Raw genomic sequence first — 20,307 nt, 5'->3', positions numbered from 1 at the left:
CACAAACCTAATATAAAGCTTACAAAATTATTTAAATAAGTAAAAGAAAAGGGATTTCGTAACAATAAGTGGGCATCACGCCACCGCCGGACAAAAGAGAGTTGTTTTTTAAAGTCGGTCGTCGGTTGGTCGGGGCTGCGAGTGGCAGCGAGTGGCGGCGAGTGGCGGCGACAGGGGACCCCGGACAAATTTTAATCGTTTCGTAATACCAAATTATGATTTTGACATTTCTTAACCCGAATCACAAATTTTAATATTCTTAAACCCGACATAAACCGATCTGGTTTAACGAGGGCACCCTTTAATTTGGGACGTAATTGAGAAACGCTTAGAAAAACTTAATATTTCCCGAGAAATCTACACCAATCAGCGCGTTCCTCGTTAATCTTGCTAATGGTGCAAAAATTCAGCCAAAGTATTCATATAGGATTTAATACGAGTAGGACCCAATCGTTTAACGCTAATCAAACGCCCGGAAGCGAATACCGCGATGGCGCTACAGGGAGGGTGACACAATTATAACTGCATCAGTGAGTTTTTCGCGGCGTCGGCAGCTCGAGCTCGCGCCCCCGAGGTGTCGGCCCGCTAACATATAACTCGCGTGACTCCCGGGGTTCCGCGCGCCAGCCGGGGTTCCGCCTGTCGGCCGGGGTTCCCAGGTGTTGGCGACCTCCCCGGGGTATGTCGCTGGAATTAATCACATCTCCGCCGTCCGTCACACACTGGAACGAGTGCGTCCTGATGGATCACAAGATCCATCAGAACCCGCCCCGACATACATCGTGCCGCTGGATATCGAAAACACGTCATTATCACCCAAGTATTTAGAAATATTCAAAGACTTTATTAGCATCGTAAAGTTAGGTATAATCAGAGATACTTATTACTCTAATTAGTATGGTATAATATAATTCAAATTGTACTGTAACACATTTTAATGTTTTTCAAGAGTGAACGTAATACATTGGTTGTGTTACGATGAGATTGTAGGTTCACGGTTATAACGACAAAAGCGAGCAGTGCTGATATAGCGGCGATACCGCAGCCGGCCGTACACGAGGTCGAGCCGCGCGATATTCTCAGTCGGCATTTCCGTGCGAGGCGACCTACTTCGCTCTATCGTTTAACCTGTAACAGAAAAAGGGAGGGAAAAATGGAAATTCGCCGGAATCATTTCAATATCGCTGCCGCCGGAGAAATCTTATTTCGCGAAGGTATGTCAAAGGGGAGCGTAATTGTGCGATATTTATACGTGCTCGGGCCCCGAGCGAGCTGTAATAACGAGCGGGGGCCTCGCACTACAAATTCAACTGCCCCGGGATCGATATGCCCCGTATCACGCGTCGCGTGTTTATCGATAACAGCGCCGGTGGTTATCGGCCGGCGGACCACTTCGAGCTCCGGAACAGATGCCAACTATTCGACAAACTTCGTCGTGTCTGATCAAAGCCCTTCGCAAACTTTCTCCGCCCGTCCCGTCTATTCGCGCTCGCCTCTCGAGTCTCGACCTTCTTTGTTCTTAAAGTTTGCTTTTGCGATTGTAAAAGACGTTGGAAATGTTTTTACTCGTCACTACCCGTTCACTATTCCAATACTCGTAAATGTTACACGTCGCTCGAGTCAGATGGGTTACGAAAATATTATTACCTAAGTTGCGATAAGAAGTTGAAACGTTGAAGCGAAGGTTACCTTAGATCTAACATTTCAAGTGCGAGAAATGCACCGAAATGTAGCTTCCCAAAACGCTTCCAGAGCAAAACATTTGTCGTAAATGACACATGAGAGTGCGCGATTTGATTCACGAGCTGCAATTACACGAGGCGAGAGGGCAGCATAAGAGAGCTACAAAAAAGGAAGGTATTTTAGCGGCATTCGGAACTGAGAATGTAGAGGAAACGGCGAACAATCGGCAGCGATCGTCGCCGCCAGAAGTGACACTCGCAAAACAATGAAACGACGAACGCCCCCCTCCGGCGCCGCCCGGACGGACCGCAAAAAAACCTAGCTCCGACACGTTCCTTCGTTCCCCTTAGGATGAATTGCAGACTGGGTAAAATCATTTGGTCTCTTAGTAAATCCTCATAAGTCTCAAGCAATAATCGTCGGCAGTAGATATATGACACAGCGATTTAATGATGTGCCCAGCATTATTTACAATGGTACTCCGATTGCCTTCACATAATCTACTAAAAACCTTGGAATCATCATTGATAATAATTTGTCCTAGCAACCGCAAGTCAACGAGGTAAGTAGAAAAGTATTCCACTCGTTCACATGCTTAGGCGCCTTCAGAACTTTTTACCCTTAAAAACTAAAATCTCCCTAGTCCAGTCACTCATTCTCCCTATCCTCGATTATGCTGACTCCTGTTATTTGGATGTTACCGAAGACTTGCTCACGAAGTTAGAACGTTTGCAAAACCAGTGCATTCGTTTTATCTTTGGTTTAAAAAAGTATGATCACGTATCAGCTCTTCGGTCACAGTTAAAGTGGCTCCCTATTCGCCTTCGGCGAAATAGCTATATCCTATTTTATTTAATTTTATTTTATTTTTATTTTATCAGGAAAACATACAGTGATTTGATTTACAATCTTAGATACTACACTAACACTTAACACCATTTACACGTTTTCACAGTTAAACACTCAATAATAACAAAAGCTTATGATCTAATTAATGTGAGGTATTCTATGTTTACGAGAAAAAAAAGAAAACAGATACGCACTGAAATATAACAGTAGGTAGGTATACCAATGAATGTAACATGGAGCAAATGAACAAGTTTAATGTTAGTTTCTAACTTTAACAGTTAAGAAACAGTCTCAAACCATTGCATAGTGATTAGCTTTTTTGTAGCTCTTACTGAAGAGTTAAATAAATCAAGATCCGCGAGTTTGCTTATGTCATTAAAAAAGTTAGCTGCACGAATAAAAAATGAGTTTTTACGATAATTTGTATGGGAAAAAGGAGTAAACAAAGGGTTATAGGAAGATAATCTAGAGGATCGGGAAGGGACTTTGAGATATATTTTGGAAAGGAGATGAGGTGAGTCGATTTTTTGTTGGGCTATATTTAATAGACTCGAGATGTCTGCTATTCGACGTCGCTCGAACTCGAACTATTCCTCCTTTACAGTATCCTTTATAACTCTTTATCTCCCTCTTACCTCGTGGATCGCTTCAACTTTTTTCGACCCTTGTAGGCCTAATGTGAGAACAAATCTTTCCCTCCCCTCCCATCGCTCCAACTTCTTCTCCTACTCCTTTACCGTTCATGCAGTTACATTATGAAATTCCCTTCCCCACACCATTCGTGATAGTCTTATAATCACTGTCTTTAAAAGACGCTTGAAGGAACACTACCTCAATACTGAATCCAGTTAAGATTATTATTAAATATACATAATATATATATATGTATGTATCCATACAATGTTTAAAAATTTATAATTGGTATATAATATCATGTCGATATAGTATGTAATAAATTATAGAATAGTATTATTAGTATCTAAGTATTGTAGTATAATAGTATAGTATAATTATTGTATTTTAATGTTACAGTAATTTAAATTGTTCATCAATATTAATTATTATCTGTGCACGCCCTATCTGATGTTTCTGTTCAAATTTCTCTACTTAGGACTGCTGGACGAAATTTCTTTTAGAGATAAGCAGTACCTGTTGTGTCGTCTTTCTAATATTATGTTACTTTTTAATGGTTTTGTGTGCAATAAAGTGTAAATAAATAAAATAAAAATATCATTCAAACTGTTCGAAGGAAAAAAGATGGGAGCTGGAACTGCACGGTGTACTCGGGAACCGACAAACATCGAAGCTTCCATTATATGCTTCGAAAGAAAATCATGCCCTGAAGGGGCATAAAGTCCGACTAACGAATAACGACTGCGAGCTCATGAACAATGTACGTTAATGTAACGTTTATGTAGGAATTGTGAGCTCACGATACGGCGGGGTAAAATATTATGATAGCGAGACAGGAAAACGTCAGGGCGAGGGCGGGGGCGGGGGTGAGTGATGCTGCACATCGCACCGCGCCGCGCCCGTCGTAAGGCCGGAGCCCCGCGCTTTGTGCGCTGTAATCTTCGTATCGATGCCGCTAATTAAAAAGCTACAAACGACAAACGGCTCACAAAAGGTCGAAACGAACGCGAAAAGGCCGGCGCGGAGCACAATAGCTTCGATTTATTGCGAGACACTATCGTTAATTGGAAGTCGGTCCGGCCGCCCCCGGATCGCGCCCTGACAATCCGACTCAAAAGACGTCCGAAGAAAATAGAACGTTCTCCGCCCGGTCGACACATTAGTAGTATTAAGAAACGAATAAAGCCTCAAGTAGCAGGTACTCCTTTGTGTTTATTTCTGTTTTCGATTCGAGAAAGGATAGGAGACCTTTTGTCGTTGCGGACTATCGGCATCGCCACCGCAGGGTCGTCGACCGCCGAGCCCCGGCCTCCGCCCCGCGGTGCGTCGCCGTTGATCGAGAACTCAGCGCGGCTTGTCGCCGTAATTGCTACAAGACGCGCCCGCACTCCCGCGCGAAGCCGACACGACTCCTCCATTACCCAAACGAATATTAAGAGCATCGATCTTGCAACTTCCAATATAATCTACTAATTAAACGTGCTCCACTCGGCACAAGCGTCGTTGGGTATTTTGTCGCCGCGACTTTTTCGCTTCCGTTTTGACGCTCAGACAAGATATCGGGGGTGCACTCGCGTAAGAGGCTTAGCGGTGCACGCGATTTCATTTGAAAGACCACAAATTTGCGAGACAAACTTCGGAAAGAATAAATGGCATTTTGCTAGTACTCCGCCCGGGGCACCCAAATAATCGTCCCGAACACTCTGGGGACTCGACTCCTTGTGAGCTGCAAAATAAACGTAAAGTAATCGGTGTAAATACACTTAAGGCGGAAGGTTTTTTCGCTTTGATTGATGAACTGATTGCTAGTAACTTAATGGCGCAAAAACATTTGCACAAAACGAAAACGGCGGGAGAATTTCAATAAAAGAATCTCCGGCCGGCGGCGAACAATGGCGGCGGCCGGAGTTTTTGTGGGATTCCGTGGGTCCGGACCCACATTCACCGACTAACGTTTTGGTTCGGAAATTATTGTTAGTGAAGCCGAAGTTTGTAAGTTTACAGAGTTGTTATCGTTGCTGTGGAAGATAATATATTTTACTGCTACGAGTAAATATTATCTATATATACGTTTTCTAATTGCATTAGCAATTAACTCATGATTGCCAATTTGCCACATTGTTTCATCTAAAGAAAGATCTACATTATATTATAGACATACAGTATCTACTGTATTAACTTGTCACTTGTCTCCTAGCTGTGACAAGTAATAACGTGTCAAGGTGCAGCGGGCGGCACGTCTCAGGGCGGCGTGTCTCAGGGTGGCGTTTCCCAGAGTGGCGTGTCTCAGGGTGGCGTATCCCAGCGCGGCGTATCCCAGGGCGGCGTATCCCAGGGCGGCGTATCCCAGGGCGGCATGACTCAGAGCGGCGTGTCCCAGGGCGGTGGGTATCAGGGTAGCGTGTCCCAGGGCGGTGGTTCTGAGGGTGGCGTATTCCAGGGCGGCGTGTCTCAGGGCGGCATATCTCAGGATGGCGTGTCTCCGGGCGGCGTATCCCAGGGCGTTATTTCTCGGGCTGGCGTGTCTCAGTGCGGCGTATCCCAGGGCGGCATCTCTCAGGATGGCGCATCCCAGGGCGGCATATCTCATGGCAGCGTGACTCAGGGCGGCGTGACTTAGGGCGGCGTGTCTCAGGGTGGCAGTTCAGGAGCCCGCAGATGTTTGCGAAGGGATCCGCGATATTACCTTATCACAATAAGTCCCGGCCATTGTGCGGCGGAAGGTGCGGCTCCGGCGCCCGCCAATTTGGCCGGATCTGAATACCCGACCCCCGCCCCGCTTCAGCCCCGCGCCTTTCGGCCCTAAGATATTAATATTTTCCCCTCCAGCTATAATAACATGCAAATGTGAACTGCGACCGGATCGGTTCCCGCGAAATTTTCATTCTAAAATTAATTCGATAGCTTTATGAACACATTTCGTCGAACACGACGGACGCGGACAATAACAGCTCGTGGCGGATGTCATTTGCCAGTTCATAATTAACAGACATAATCACCAGCCGCTGTAATGAGATTATTCCAAAAGTTGCAACTTTTAATTAATACGATACACCGTGGCGGCCCGGGATCCCGGATAAACTCGCGACCCACCCGGCATTCCGATACGCCGATACGTCGTTATGCTAGTGTGCATGCTCCGGACCTCGCCGCAACTTAAAACTGAGAGAGTCGCTAATGAAAACATAGTTTAAAGCGTTAGCGGAGCCCTCCTCCCCTTCCCCGGGCCCGAGCGGGTCGCAGGTGTCGGCCTCCGCCCCCGGCCCTCGGGCGTGCGGCTGGCAGTTGGCTTTATAAACTGTGGCGTTTCGGAGACACCGTCGTCGCTTTTTGTCCCTCGCTTTATTCGAGTCTTCCGAGTCGGTGACTCTATTTAGGCGGGAGAACGTCATTTTTAACGGTGGAGCGATAAATCTTAGGTACTATTGAAACTGAATAATATTAAAGCATTAAAAATAATTCTCTCGAATGGATTTTACTAAAGCACTCTTTTTGTCCGAGTGGGTATTCTGAGATTAGACTTTCCGTAAATAACGAGACCGCGCGAGATCCGACTCCATCGACGGAATCTAATTTGTCTCTCCGAATGCTGAAAGAGAAGGGGATTATTTAGCAAATTGCAGCGCATTACGAATTCCGAGCGGGTTCGTCGACCACCGCCGGTAGTTACCGGCCCCGGCGGACTCCGGCAGGAGCCGGGTGCGTCACCTGAGGGTACCGGCTCCGGAGCGGTTAACAAACTTCTAACAACGATCACTATAAAGATAATCTCGTTCTCTTGAAAGTAGGCTTTTATGTATTTATAGTCAGTTTACTGGTGCTGTGCATGGGGACCTATTTCGACATGATAGTGTTCATTACCATAATTTTGTTCCATAACAACAGAAGTATTGCTAAATCCCATTCACAGGCCTGAACAATTGTATGAAATGATGCAGCCCTGGCTACATTCGCATTTCATCATAATAATATACACAATTACACAGGTGTGTAAATAGGTAATAATATAAAATAATAATAATTTATTGAATGAAAGTTGAATAAAGTTAAACCATCACGAGCCTTTCATGATTTAACATAATGCAGCGAAATAATATTTAAGCAAAATGTAATTACTGTACATTACGTATCGCATGTAATAGCGGATTGGAAAATGCCGTCTGCGGTCTACCTCAGAGAATACTACAGTAATATTATGTACTTTACAACTATTGAACTCCATGATAATAATATTACTACTAACAGTATACATTTATTTTGTGAATATACTACCTTAGAATATATTCTAAGAGCATATGTTGCAAAAGTATCTATAATTATACTAATGAGTAATTACAAAAATATTAACGAGACTTTGTTATATTTGAACAAAAAAAAATGAAACCTATTTATGTAATGTGGGTACCCAGTTTCCTTGGCGCAGTGACTCTGGTCACTAGCGTAATAACTAATAAACGTGATCTAGCAAAAATGATATTATTTTTTATCATTTTTGCTAGATTTATTATGAACACTCATTTTTAGTTGCCCATTCGCACATATTATAACATTGGGTGTAACATTGGTGACCCCGACTAAAACTTTTTTGGTGGTGCACAGTGTAAGTGACTGTTGTGAACTATTTTCGGGAAGAATTAAGTGCACATTTTTGCGATGAATCCGATACCTGGACAGTCGTCTCAGCCCGCCGCCCAGCAGGGGCCAGCGCAGGCCAAGCCGGAGTTTAGTGACTTGTCGGCAATTTCCGTCACTAATCGTATCCTCGAATTCTGGACTGATCAGCCGAGAGTATGGTTCATCAGAGCGGAAGCAGTATTGGGTCCTCAAAGGTTGCTGACGAAACTCAATCCCAAATCGTTATGTCGAAACTGGGCAAAGAAGCTATTCAGCAGGTAACCAATTTGCTGAGTAAACCCTCTGACACAAATATGTATGGAGCTCTTAAAAGTAGACTTCTGAGTAATTATGAGTAGTCGGAGAATCGCCAGATTCAATCGCCGTCGCAACTTCTTCGCCGCATGTGTTATAGTATTACATTTTTAACTTATACATATTACATAAATATTATGATTTTATGATTGTTTTAAAAATGTGTAAATAGTTTAGAAACTATGCTAATAATGAAACTAGTATTATTTTGTATAAACTGTACCGGTGGGCGGGTCGAAGAGTGGGGACACGTTATAAAAGACTGTTCTTTACGTGTTCCGACACTTTTTTGCTCGGGCTATGATTGAAGAAGCATCTCTATTTGACGTGTTAAAGATAAGTATTACTTTCTACTGCCATAATGTTTGTGTAAAGTCATAATGTGATATAATATAGTGATTTAACTGTTTAAGTAAATTAGTGGATGTATACCAAGCTATAAATGGTTAATAAGAAGTACTTACGTTGTTTCAATGTTATAAACCTTGCTAAATAAATGCTTAAATGGATCTATATAACTTTCTTTTATTTTCAAGCCCTTTGTATAAATTTAATAAATTAATGAATAATACAATCACTACGTAAAATCTGCTTTAATACTTTGATTAAAATTTACTTTAAGTATGTTTTTATATTTATACTTCCTTTAAAGTCTAACACATGCGCGATCTCGTCGAGGCCGAGAGAGGATTCCTGATAAACTCATGATATTGTGGCAGAACCATCTCCCCACTGCCGTGCGAACCATTCTCGCCGTTACTGAAGCTAAAGACATGGATAACCTGGCTACTGTGGCCGACAAAATCATGGAGACTTCGCAGCAGCCACAGATCTCCGAATTATCCACATCTTAGCCTGTCAGAGAGGACGATAAAATTTTGGCCGAAATTGTGAAACTGAGCGCCAGGATAGCCAACATGGAGAGATCTCGCAGCAGTTCCCGGAGGAGAGACTCCAGTCGTTTCCGGCAACGCTAGCGGTCTCGCAATCACAGCCAGCCTCATCGCAGCCCTCAGAGTCATGATTGGCTCTGTTTCTACCATTTCCGTTTCAAAGAGCGCGAACAAGTGCGTGCAACCCTGTTCCTGGAAGAAGGGAAACTAGAATGTGATATCCGCCTCACGTACCTGCAGGTGAGGTGGATATCTCGCTCGAGCTCGACAACTTCCACCGGATAAGTACAAACACGTAAAGGACGAATTCAAGGTTACGCAGGAAATGGGGATAATAATATGTCTCGAAATCTTCGAAAAGTCCGTGGTCTAGTCCGCTCCGTGTAGTTCCTAAGTAAAACTGCGAAATAAGGCCGTGCGGAGACTACAGGCGATTAAACGCAATAACAAAGCCGGATCGTTATCCTGTGCCGCGGTTACACGATTTTACTTATCTGTTGGATGGTAAGACAATTATTACTAGACTCGACGTTATTAGAGCATACCATTGTATACCTATTATTCCGGATGACATTGATTACGACACCTTTCGGACCTTTTCAATTCCCGATGATGACTTTCGATTTACGTAATGCGAGTCAAACTTATCAACGATTTATGGGCCATTAAGACGAAAGCAAATAAAAAATCAAAGCCTTGAAGTACCGCTTCGAGGCTTTGATTTTTTATTTACTTTCAGCGATGACGTAATTATAGCTTCAGAGTCTGTAGAGCAACATAAGGAATATATTATTTTACAAACAGTTTTCGAACGTCTTAGCCAATTCGGAATAACCACACCACGTAATATGATGATTATGTAGCTTTATATACAATTGGTATTATTATTTATGAGAGTTGTAATGTTTATCTGTAAGTGTTGATTCAGACCGCAAGGTGACGTCTAGATGTATTCCTAAATTTGTATGGATTTAAATTGCGTGAGACGTCTTGCGAATCAGCTATCAATTCCACATAAATTTAGAAACCCCCTTAAAGTTACTCATAGTGACGTTAACTTCAAAAGCTCGCGACTGCTACTTGACACGATATACTTCCTTGAAATATTATAGTTATTTTATTTTACGTTATGTTTAATAAGCTGGAGGGTATCCAATATAATAGCCGGTTAAAAAAAGAACTAAAACTTACCTCAAGAACTAAAATACTAGGTAGGACCACTCAATTTAAAATCGTATCACACGTATGCTGCTGCTGCCGATGTCGATCAGTTTCAAGTCGAGGATCAAACCCGGGTGAGGTGTAGTTATTATCCGGTCGTCGCTCGAGGAAGCACACTACCGGGTGACCGGGCGGGGGGCTGCGGGCGGAGTCTCGTGCTCGCAAGTCACAGCACTCGCACTACAACTTCTTGCCTTTGTCCCTTGAGAACACTCGCCCGCGCTCTAAACACACGCTTGTACTGTAGCTTTCCCAAAGAAAAGTTGTACTCTAGCGAGGGCTTTCCAGAACAATAATTTGGTCGTAGAATATTTGGATTGCATCGTAATGCTAGGAATTGTCCTATTTTACGCATTCAACGGTATTTAACGTAAAACTCGTCAGGACTTCAATAATATTGGTTATTCCGAAGTCGCTATAATATACTAATACACTGCACATACACTGCACCTAGGCTAGATTTTTAGTAAAGAACGATCTCATAATAAAACGATAAAACTCAAAATCAATGACCTCCTTTTCTGACACAGGCTCGAAGCTAGTCGAGCTTCGCTACATTTAGGGGTTCCTATTTTATTCGATTATTTTTTCCTAAATAAAGAAAATATTCTACAGCCCGATTGAGGTCGGTTGATAAAATAAATAATAATATTTACCAAAAATAATTATTTTTATAATTATATATAATTTTTGGTATCCGACAGTTTCATCATGATTGTTCAAAACGAAATTCAATATCAAAATATAGTAATAATGAAATAGGAGCCAATCATTGCTCTCGCAATTTTAATAACTAGTCATGTAATATTTTGTATTACTTGTTGATAACAACAATAGTAAAATCATGTAACTACGTAATATTGTGCGCCTAGGAAGCCAAATAAAATGGAGCTGTAACAAAAAATTAATTCCCTCGTGATATTTGATCTACGCAGAAGCAAGATAGAGTGCCTTGTTTTGTAACAAATGGCTTCTGGGGTCGCGACGTCAACGGTGACAATTTCATCAACCTCGACCAAATAAACGAATCGAACCTCAAAGAGACGGTTTTTGTGCGGCTTCATACCCGGGTACGGCGGGTGTATACCGGGTCTAAACCGGGCGTGGACCGGTCGAACCCGCTGACACGATTTATGGCAGGAAGAGACGCGAGGTTTTATTGCCGACCTAGCCTCGCCGCCGCCGATCTATTTGCCAGTCAAACCGAACAATATACATTCTAAATTGTGAGGCTGGCCGGGTATCGTCACTTTTATAGCTGGCTAATTCGATACGCACGGCGCAGAATTGTTCTCTCCGGAGACGAGGGAATTAATTATTGCAGTGGGACCTATCGTTCCGATCACGGATGCTACGAAATTCGAGACGAATTCATTCCGCACCTACTCTACAATGCGAGTATATTATTTAGTTCTTTAAAGTGTTTATGCGTATAAATGTCGTAATATTTTGTAGCGGGAAGTAGGATCATCTCAGTTACGAACGAGTACAGTTGTCGGAGTTGAGGAGATCGTAACAAGAATGTTTAATCTCGGATACAAAAGTTGGCGATGTTATACCGCCCCGGGTTCGGAGCTCCAGCTGCAGCCGGCGCGGCTCCGTGCGGCTTTACGCGGCTCGGAGTTCATTTTTTTAAGACACAGTTTCTCCCTGAAATCTTGGCGCGTATCGGTGGGCTGACTTAAGGGGGCGACTAACCCTAAAGTGTCGTTTTTATAATTAATTTTTTTACTTGAAAATAAGCCCCGAATTATTTCATTTTCTAAAATTAGATACTACATTATATTTCCGAGAATTCGATCTGAGCAAAAGCACGATATCTTAAAATTTTCTCGATAGAAAAAAATCACAAAGATGCATCTAATTTTCACGAATTTTTCATTTATTACCATAATCGTGCATTGAACTAAGTTAATATTTTAACACATTGTATAAAATTCTATCATTGAGAGATCGACCTAGCGGATTTTTAAAATGTTGTCTATAACGAGTTATTGAGAAAAAACTAATTTGGCGATGATTCCGCGTCGTTCTTTTTCACCTGGCATATGAAAGACGGGCGTGAGAGAAGAGAGAAGGACGTTTGATTTCTCTTCAAGTAATTTTATTACTTTTTTGCTGCTTTTTGACACTTGAATCTCGACATATATTTACTTTAAATTATATTTTTTCGGTGCCATACATTAACTTTAAAATTTATTTTCGTCGGAGGAACTGTCTCTTTTCGGTTACTCAACGTGCAGAGACAAACATGTAGTGAATAGAGCAGTACAATTAGCCGAGACGATCGCTATCGGCGCGCGCGGGTGTCGCGGTGTGGCGCGGGCGGTAATTAGTGACATTGTTCCCTTTGTGCAGACACACGCTAGACACAGGCAGCCCGGCACCGGCGCGATATGATCTGATCAACTGACAACCGCCGGGGTACTGATTACACCTGCTTAGCTGGAGTTCCGGCAATCAGATACAGTCGATATCGCACTACGGCTAATGCACAGACATGTAACTTCTGAGGTTATTGATTAAAATCTTTATATGTTTTCTAAATAAGTAATATAAAGTCACATTACTATAATATTTTCTCTCCAGATCCCAAATTCTAGCCCCAGACTTAAAGAAAGGTAAGAATTATATTCATCGTACGGCTTGTGTAACGTATTTCAGGTGCTATTAAAATATTATTTGTATTAAATTGTTCCTCTTATTTACGTTTACATTAATCCGGGAGTTGACAGTATGTTTAAAATTTTAAAATAATAATTTTTTATAGATTTATTGATAAAAACTCTAAAATAATACAAATAACGAAAAAATAATTATTGATTTATTTTATTTTACACTGAAAAAAAATGAATTTATTAACTGTAAGTGACGTGATTGGAAACGCAAATCTGAAGCTGTGACGTCATCGTTCAATGTCAAACAAAATTGACGGTTATTCGGTTAAACACTTACTCACTTTTGCTCTGTCTACGCTTGTTTTGTTTCATGAACGATGACGTCACACGTGATCACGTGCCCATAATGCCGCGTTTTCGTGACACATTTAGAATTCAGTATTTAAAATATTTTTTAACTCATTCTAGGGCATAATAATGAATTAAATATTAATTTACGGATATTATTGTCAACAACTGAAGCGCTTGAAACTATTTTTAAAAAGTTGTCAACTCCCGGATTTGGGTTTGGGGCACGGGATATAAGGAATAATTACAAAGTTCAGAGACATTAAAGCGTCTAATAAAACATAAAACGTTTACGACGACACTAAGATTGGCATTTAATGATCGGATGAAATTGAACGTGACGAGTATTTGTCGATCGAGCCGGCTAAACAAGAGCGTTTGAAGTTGTTCCGCCTTTGTGTCGAGCCATTTGAAGTCGCCATCAAAAAACGAATCATTAATGGTGAAGGGGCGAGGAGGGCTCGGGGCGGAGAGTTCTCCGGCTGACGGAGAGTGAGCCGAGTGACGGACGAGTCCTTCGGCAGAGGAGATCGTAGGTTTTATGTCTATTAAATTTAATTTGAGAACGACTGTGAAGAGAGTCACTGAGGGTACATATTATTAATACGTACTCTCGGGCGTAGGAACCTCACGTGTCACTCCTTAACCCTAACGTAGCCTCGCTACTTAATTATTCACGAAATAATTTCGTGATCGTTAGCGTAACGAAGGGTTATCCCAGAAATGTGTTAGTACGGAAAACTGTTCAATCTAATTAATCTAAGAATTTGTAAGGATTCTTTATTAATTACTCAATATTATGACTTTATGTAGATTGTTCAACGTTTAGTCTTGCAACAAAACTGTACATCATTTTATAGTATCAGAGGCCGCTGTTCCAATACATAGAAGAGGGCATGAGCCAATGTAAAGAGGAAATAGGGTAATAGGGGAGGGTAGGGAAGGGAATAGGGTAGGGGATTGGACCTCCGGTAAACTCACTCACTCGGTGAAACACAGCGCAAGCGCTGTTTCACGCCGGTTTTTTGTGAGAACGTGGTATTTCTCCGTTCGAGCCGACCCATTCATGTCGAAGCATGTCTCTCCCACGCTTTAAATATTTCTGGATTGGATTGACATAGATTTTTAGGGTTCCGTACCTCAAAAGGAAAAAACGGAACCCTTATAGGATCACTTTGTTGTCCGTCTGTCCGTCCGTCCGTCTGTCAAGACCCTTTTTCTCAGGAACGCGTGGAGGTATGAAGCTGAAATTTATATCAATTACTCAGGTCTACTGTCCCTTGAAGCTGTGAAAAAATCAAACTTCTAAGCCAACGCAATCAAAAGATACAGCCGTTTATGCCGCAAATTTTCGACACTTGCAAGGGAATCAAAACCTACAGGGTGCTTCCCGTGAACTCAGAATCTTGAAATTTGGTACGAAGCAACGTCTTATAGCATAGATAAAGTAAAAATTACGAAAACCATAAATTTTTAGTTACATCACATAATATATTTTTTTTTAATAATTTTAAACTTACTACCCATTTCCTCATAAACGCGTAGAGGTATTAAATTGAAATTCATACCAAATACTCAGGTCTATAATACCTTTAAGCTGTAACAAAATCAAACTTCTATGTCAACGCAATCAAAAGAAACAGCAATTTAAGCTGCATATTTTGAAACTCGCAAGTACTCGCAAGGGAATCAAAACCTAAAAAGTTACTTCCAGTCGACCTAGAATCTTGAAATTTGGCATGAAGCAACGTTTTATAGCACACATAAAGGAAAAATTCCGAAAACCTTAAATTTTTAGTTACATTACAAAATATATATTTTTTAATAAATATAAACTTATTACTTTTTTCCTCATGAACGCGTAGAGCTATCAAGTTGAAATTCATATCAAATACTTAGATCTTTGTACGGAACCCTCGGTGCGCGAATCCGACTCGCACTTGGCCGGTTTTTTTAATATCTACGTCAATCCAATCCAGAAATTTTACAATGTGATATTGTGAACGGTTTCGGTTTGAAATACTAAATTAGTCTAATAAGCGTAAAGAGTATGTTTATCATTTCGGATACATATAAATTATTTAAAACCACCTAAAATAAAATAAAATAAATTTTTGAACGTAGTAAACAGAACGTAGAAACTAAGATGTCTACCACCGGTTCAGGAACTAGCCCGGCGAGAAGAACCGGCGTAAAATAGTCGTCCTGGCTCCTGTGACCTCAGTTAAGTCGAAGGCTGCTGTCATGTGTACCTTCGACTAACCTGTACCTGGCCGCGCAGCCTCGCCGCCTAATGCGTGGGGGCACTAACTCAACTTAAAAAACTTGTCAAAGTTTACACCATTAATTTTGAGTCGCTCTGAATATAAATAATAATACTCGTATTTTAATAATAAGTAATTATTATGGTGCAATACAAATTGTTACATGAATAACGATAACATTGCCATTATTTTACCAAACGGCTTATATCAAATCATCCGACAACCCTCAGTCGAGTTTCAGACTATCCATATTGATAAGAGTTCTCGCAAGTCACACATCTGAGCGCGCTCGGGGATGTAGAGGACAGAGGTATTTATCGATGACGTCATTGTTTGCTGATTCACAAATCGACAATAAACGGCGGCGATACCTCACGTCTCCGGCGAGGGCGGGCGGTGAGGGCGGGCGGCGAGGGGGAGGGGAAGGGCTCGAGTGCCAGAGACAAAGACCGGCTCGGCTTTGTGTGTGATATCACACAGTTATTCCATCGATTGTCGAAAATATTGGATGTCACCGGTATAATAGCGGGGCTCGAGCCCATGTCGCCCCCTGCCCCTCCCCCGGGAGCAGGCAGCAGGGGGGAGGCCGTAATATAATGTACGATTACGGCGCGACACTCACGCACACCGACACCGCACTCTTTGCAGGATCAGTTTATATTGCGAGCCTCGTGTAGGCCTTATAGCCCGACATACGCCTCGTGTAGGCCGTGTAGCCCGACGCACACCTCGTGAGGAGCGAGGGCGGGGCGCCCCGGTTCGTTTAATATTACCATAGACTAAGGAAAATATTTTTCTTTATGATATTATAGTCCCGGCGATGCTGCGGCCCGTGGCCGTGTGGCACGCCGCGCACCCTTTTGAGTACATTTTCGAGTGCGCCGGGGTCCTCGCCGGGGCTGTAAAATTATCTATTCGACTACTCTTGTCGCATCGTTAGTACTGCTCGAAGATACCGGACGCCTTATCTTAGGTGTTTTAATTTGACGATTTCAGGGTATTTCGTAGAAACTGGGGCTTCCAAAATTCGTCGGTAAAAGTTAATAGAAGGCTATTTTCAACGAAGTATTTGGCTTTCTTAGGGTCAATTCAGACCGCATGCATTTCTAAATTTGTAAGAATTTGACAGATGTTCAAGACGTCTCACGCAAACCCGGGGCCGGGGCCGCGGGGTCTGGTGTTTAATTTTAGCGAGAATCGGATCGTTTGTGTAGTGCGCTGTGCGGCCATTTGCATACACTTGACAGCGGTGGGCCCCGGGAAGTGTCCCGTGCCCAGGACGTGTTAATCCCGTCGCCACGCCGCGCGCCGTCACGCGCCGGCCGGGACGGGGAGATTCAATTTGCAGCGTGACATAATCGAGTCGAAGGCGCACGTGTTGGACGCTTTTCTGCAGGATTTGTCGCGGAAACGATCCAGACATCCCGGGGTGTCGCGATGTGGAGGCAGATTACTGAAGATCTCGCCCGAGCGCGTAGCTCCACATCAACTAAATTAATGTCAACCGCGACTCATTTCACATTATTATATATTATGTCCTCTGTACCGTAAACACATTGCTACCTGAAATGATTGATATAATTTTACCAGGAAAATGATGTAATATTATCGAAAGTTCAAAGGATGATACAGAAGGAAAATCTTATTAATTTGTCTCGGTATAAAGAGGACGAGGAGCCGTTACCCGATCGACAGAGCCCCGCATTACGGCGACTTTTAAACTTATTTGGACCACCCGAATCCAATTTAAGAAATCTAATACGATACAAAATTATATTTTTATCTTCAAAAGGCCATCAATCCGGCGGGCTCCGGGCGACGGGAGGCGGGCGACGGACACCTAACGATCGCCTCTCGATCTCCGCAGCAATTACTTCGGTCCCGAGAGGCTCTCGAGCGCTCGTCACTCCATTTTTACGTTAATGCACTCCGGGCGCTCAATTATTTACTCAGAGCGTTAGCAACTCGCCCGCCGCCCCTGCCCGCCGGCCGCGCGCCACTCGGAGACGACTTCCACTCGAGAGCGTCACGACGCCGGAGTCTCCTCACGTCGCGCCGCCGAGATTTAATGAGTCCTCCGTCAGCCTCAAGGGCGGCTATTATGATCATTTCGAAATTCATTAAATCGTTTCCTGATGAAATATCCGCCTCGAGTGTTACATTGTTACTTAAATTTCATTTTTATAACATTATTTGTGACCTACCTACCTTCCAATTTCACATTATTAGAAATTTATCTGTGATATAAACGACGTGTCATGTTATAATATATTTTGTCACATTGTAATGAGCTGTTTCGGAACAGCTCATTACAATGTGACAAAATATATGTGATATGTGTTCATTTTCCTCGAGTTATGAGTTCCTAAATCCCGGGGCAATTATTGTGACAAGATCTACGAATGATATCCTCGTGAGGTGTCACGCCCTCCGCGCCCGTCGCCCGACGTTCGCGTCAGTCTGCTAAACTTAGTGCTGCTGCTTATGCTGTAAGGAACATACGTCAACTAACCGATGTCCGATATAGATACAGCAAGGCTTGTTTACTTTGCATATTTTCACAGTTTAATGTCTTATGGGCTTTTATTATGGGAATCAGCAACGGACTTGGACAGTATTTCTATTTTGCAAAAACGTGCAGTACGTGCTATAATATATCAAATGAAATTATTAAAGAAATTAAAATTATCACTTTGCCCTCGTTATAAATATATGTATGTTATAAAAAGTACATAACCGGAACCCTATGTACGCCAGTCCAACTCGCACTTGGCCAATTTCACTGCCGGTCCCCCAGATTATTGACTTAAAATTGATTATTGTTAACTTTCTACTACTTAACTTACAAAATATTAATATGTCCTATTTTGCCACATAAAAGTTTACTTATTTATTTAAACGTAAAAATATTATGGCTCCTACAATAATTACTCCTAATTTGATTAAGGCTGCAACAGCTGCAGTTTACAGTTACTGTACTTTACTTTTGAACTCAAATAAAACAAAATGTTTAAAATTTATCTTGCCAAATGTAAGGCAAGTACAAACCAATGTACTATTAAATGATGAGAAAATGAATTTAGTAGACACCACCGTATTCCTAGGCATAACGCTGGATTGTAAGTTACAATGTGGTCCACATATTGCAAAACTGGCAGATAAACTTAGTACTGCAGCATGTGCTGTTAAAAAAAAATCGTGAAACCACTGATATAGAGACCGCGCGATTAGTTTACTTTAGCTACTTTCATAGCATAATGTCTTACGGCATCCTCTTGTGGCGCGGCGGACATTAATACAATATTTGTGCTGCAGAAGCGAGCTATTCGTTCTATTTATAAGATGTCATCTTTTGAATCTCTAAGAGAAAATTTTAAAGAAATAAGAATTCTGACCGTCGCATCTCAATACATTTTGGAAAATCTCTTATATGTTAGAAAGAAAAGTGATAATTATAATGTAAATACTAGAAATAAGAACAAGTTAGCAATACCAATGTTCAGACTAGCCAAAGTAAGCAAATCCTTTAAAGGCCAATGTACGCCTATACAATAAAATCCCAGAAAATCTACCTTTAGACAAATTTAAAAAAGCAGTTTTTAAAGAACGTTTGTGTGTTAAAGCGTATTATAAAGTCAATGATTTCATCGAGGACAGCACACCTTGGGAATAGGGTGGCTCCATGCAGGTTACTTTTCTTTTATTTTTGTTACATAGCTGTAAGCCATAACTTTGTAATTTTCAATTTTTTTGTAAAAGATGGCCCCGTGCGAGTTTCTTACGCCGGTTCTTCTCGGCGGGGTAGTTCCCGAACCGGTGCCGCGGTGGTAGGCAACGTAGTTTCTTCGTTCGACTTTCAAAAAGTGTATCATGATACCCATTTTGAATAAAAAGATATTTTATTTATTTATTTATGTACACGACCGGGACGAGCTTCAACGCAGCGATCGCGGGACCAGTATGGTGTAGGTGAATTATTAATAGTATGTTATAATAATAATGAATGAGGTTAATTGCTACGCGAGCCTTCAAAGCACGCGAAACGGCGTAGACCGCCAGACCGCAGCCGCTGCACAGCAGTGTTTTTCAACCTGTAGGCGATGCTTCCGTAGAGGGGTCGCCAGAGGTTGAAAAGCTATTTCAGTAAAAAAAACAATAAATAATAAAAATACTTTCATAACAGATATATTCTTAAGCATACAAACATGATAAAAAGCAAATGGGGGGGGTAGCGAAATATTTTTTCATACTGTCGGTTGCGTCAGAAAATGATTAAAAAACACTGGTGTACAGTATACACATAACTACATAGTGTACACAGTATATTATAGGGTGTAACAAAACTGAGTGATAATACTTTAGGGTGTGTATATTGTGTCCCTTACAATATAGAGTTCACTGTGAAAGTAGCAGCGCTAAAAGACACTATTTTTTCTTCCATACATTTTTATTTAAATACCGCATCGTAAAAAATAACATAAAAATAAAATCATAAGAATAAACTTAGAATCTTATTTCCCTTAAGTTGATTATTATGCGAAACCACAAAATTAAAAAGTATGTGGAGCTAGTAGATTTAGCCTTGAATGAAAAATTTTCGACGCATTGATTGGTTCACGCGCTCACGTGATCCGCCTGCGTTATACCAATCGATGCGTTCGAATCTGAGTCTATGAATGATGAAAGTCCACGTGGAGGAGTGGACAGGGCTGTAATTCAATTTTTTTTTCGAAGATTTCAAATGCGTTTTTCTCCAAAATCGGGTTGCGTAAATATTTAGTACTGCTTTTTGGATACACGTCAACACAAGAATTACCTCAGTTAATTATTATCACTTAGTTTTGTTACACCCTGTATTATACATAATAT

At 41.7% G+C, this 20,307-nt stretch overlaps 2 protein-coding genes across 2 annotated transcripts in view; one reads left to right on the top strand and one right to left on the bottom strand.

Annotated features, from left to right (window-relative positions):
* Positions 1–20,307, bottom strand: part of LOC121740001 (neuroligin-1-like) — an 86,578-nt gene that overhangs the window by 25,877 nt on the left and 40,394 nt on the right. The gene's annotated exons all lie outside the window — the stretch shown is intronic.
* On the top strand, positions 1,779–5,785 carry LOC121739929 (keratin, type II cytoskeletal 2 epidermal-like). The gene is made up of 3 exons (XM_042132588.1): positions 1,779–1,857; positions 3,951–4,031; positions 5,388–5,785. The coding sequence occupies exons 1-3, from the start codon at positions 1,779–1,781 to the stop codon at positions 5,783–5,785; spliced, it is 558 nt and encodes a 185-aa protein (XP_041988522.1).

The sequence above is a fragment of the Aricia agestis genome, chromosome 1 (genome assembly GCF_905147365.1).
Source record: "Aricia agestis chromosome 1, ilAriAges1.1, whole genome shotgun sequence".
Taxonomy (NCBI): Eukaryota; Metazoa; Arthropoda; class Insecta; order Lepidoptera; family Lycaenidae; genus Aricia; species Aricia agestis.
The sequence above is the reverse complement of the archived record's forward strand: the minus strand, read 5'-3'. Positions and strand labels throughout refer to the sequence as shown.

Bases quoted from the DNA above. Each gene is read 5' to 3' on its own strand.
- LOC121739929 (XM_042132588.1), top strand. From the start codon at position 1,779: ATGAGAGTGCGCGATTTGATTCACGAGCTGCAATTACACGAGGCGAGA. The intron at 1,858-3,950 runs GTATTTTAGCGG...ACGTTTATGTAG, and splicing joins GAGAGCTACAAAAAAGGAAG to GAATTGTGAGCTCACGATAC. The intron at 4,032-5,387 runs GTGAGTGATGCT...TAACGTGTCAAG, and splicing joins GGGCGAGGGCGGGGGCGGGG to GTGCAGCGGGCGGCACGTCT.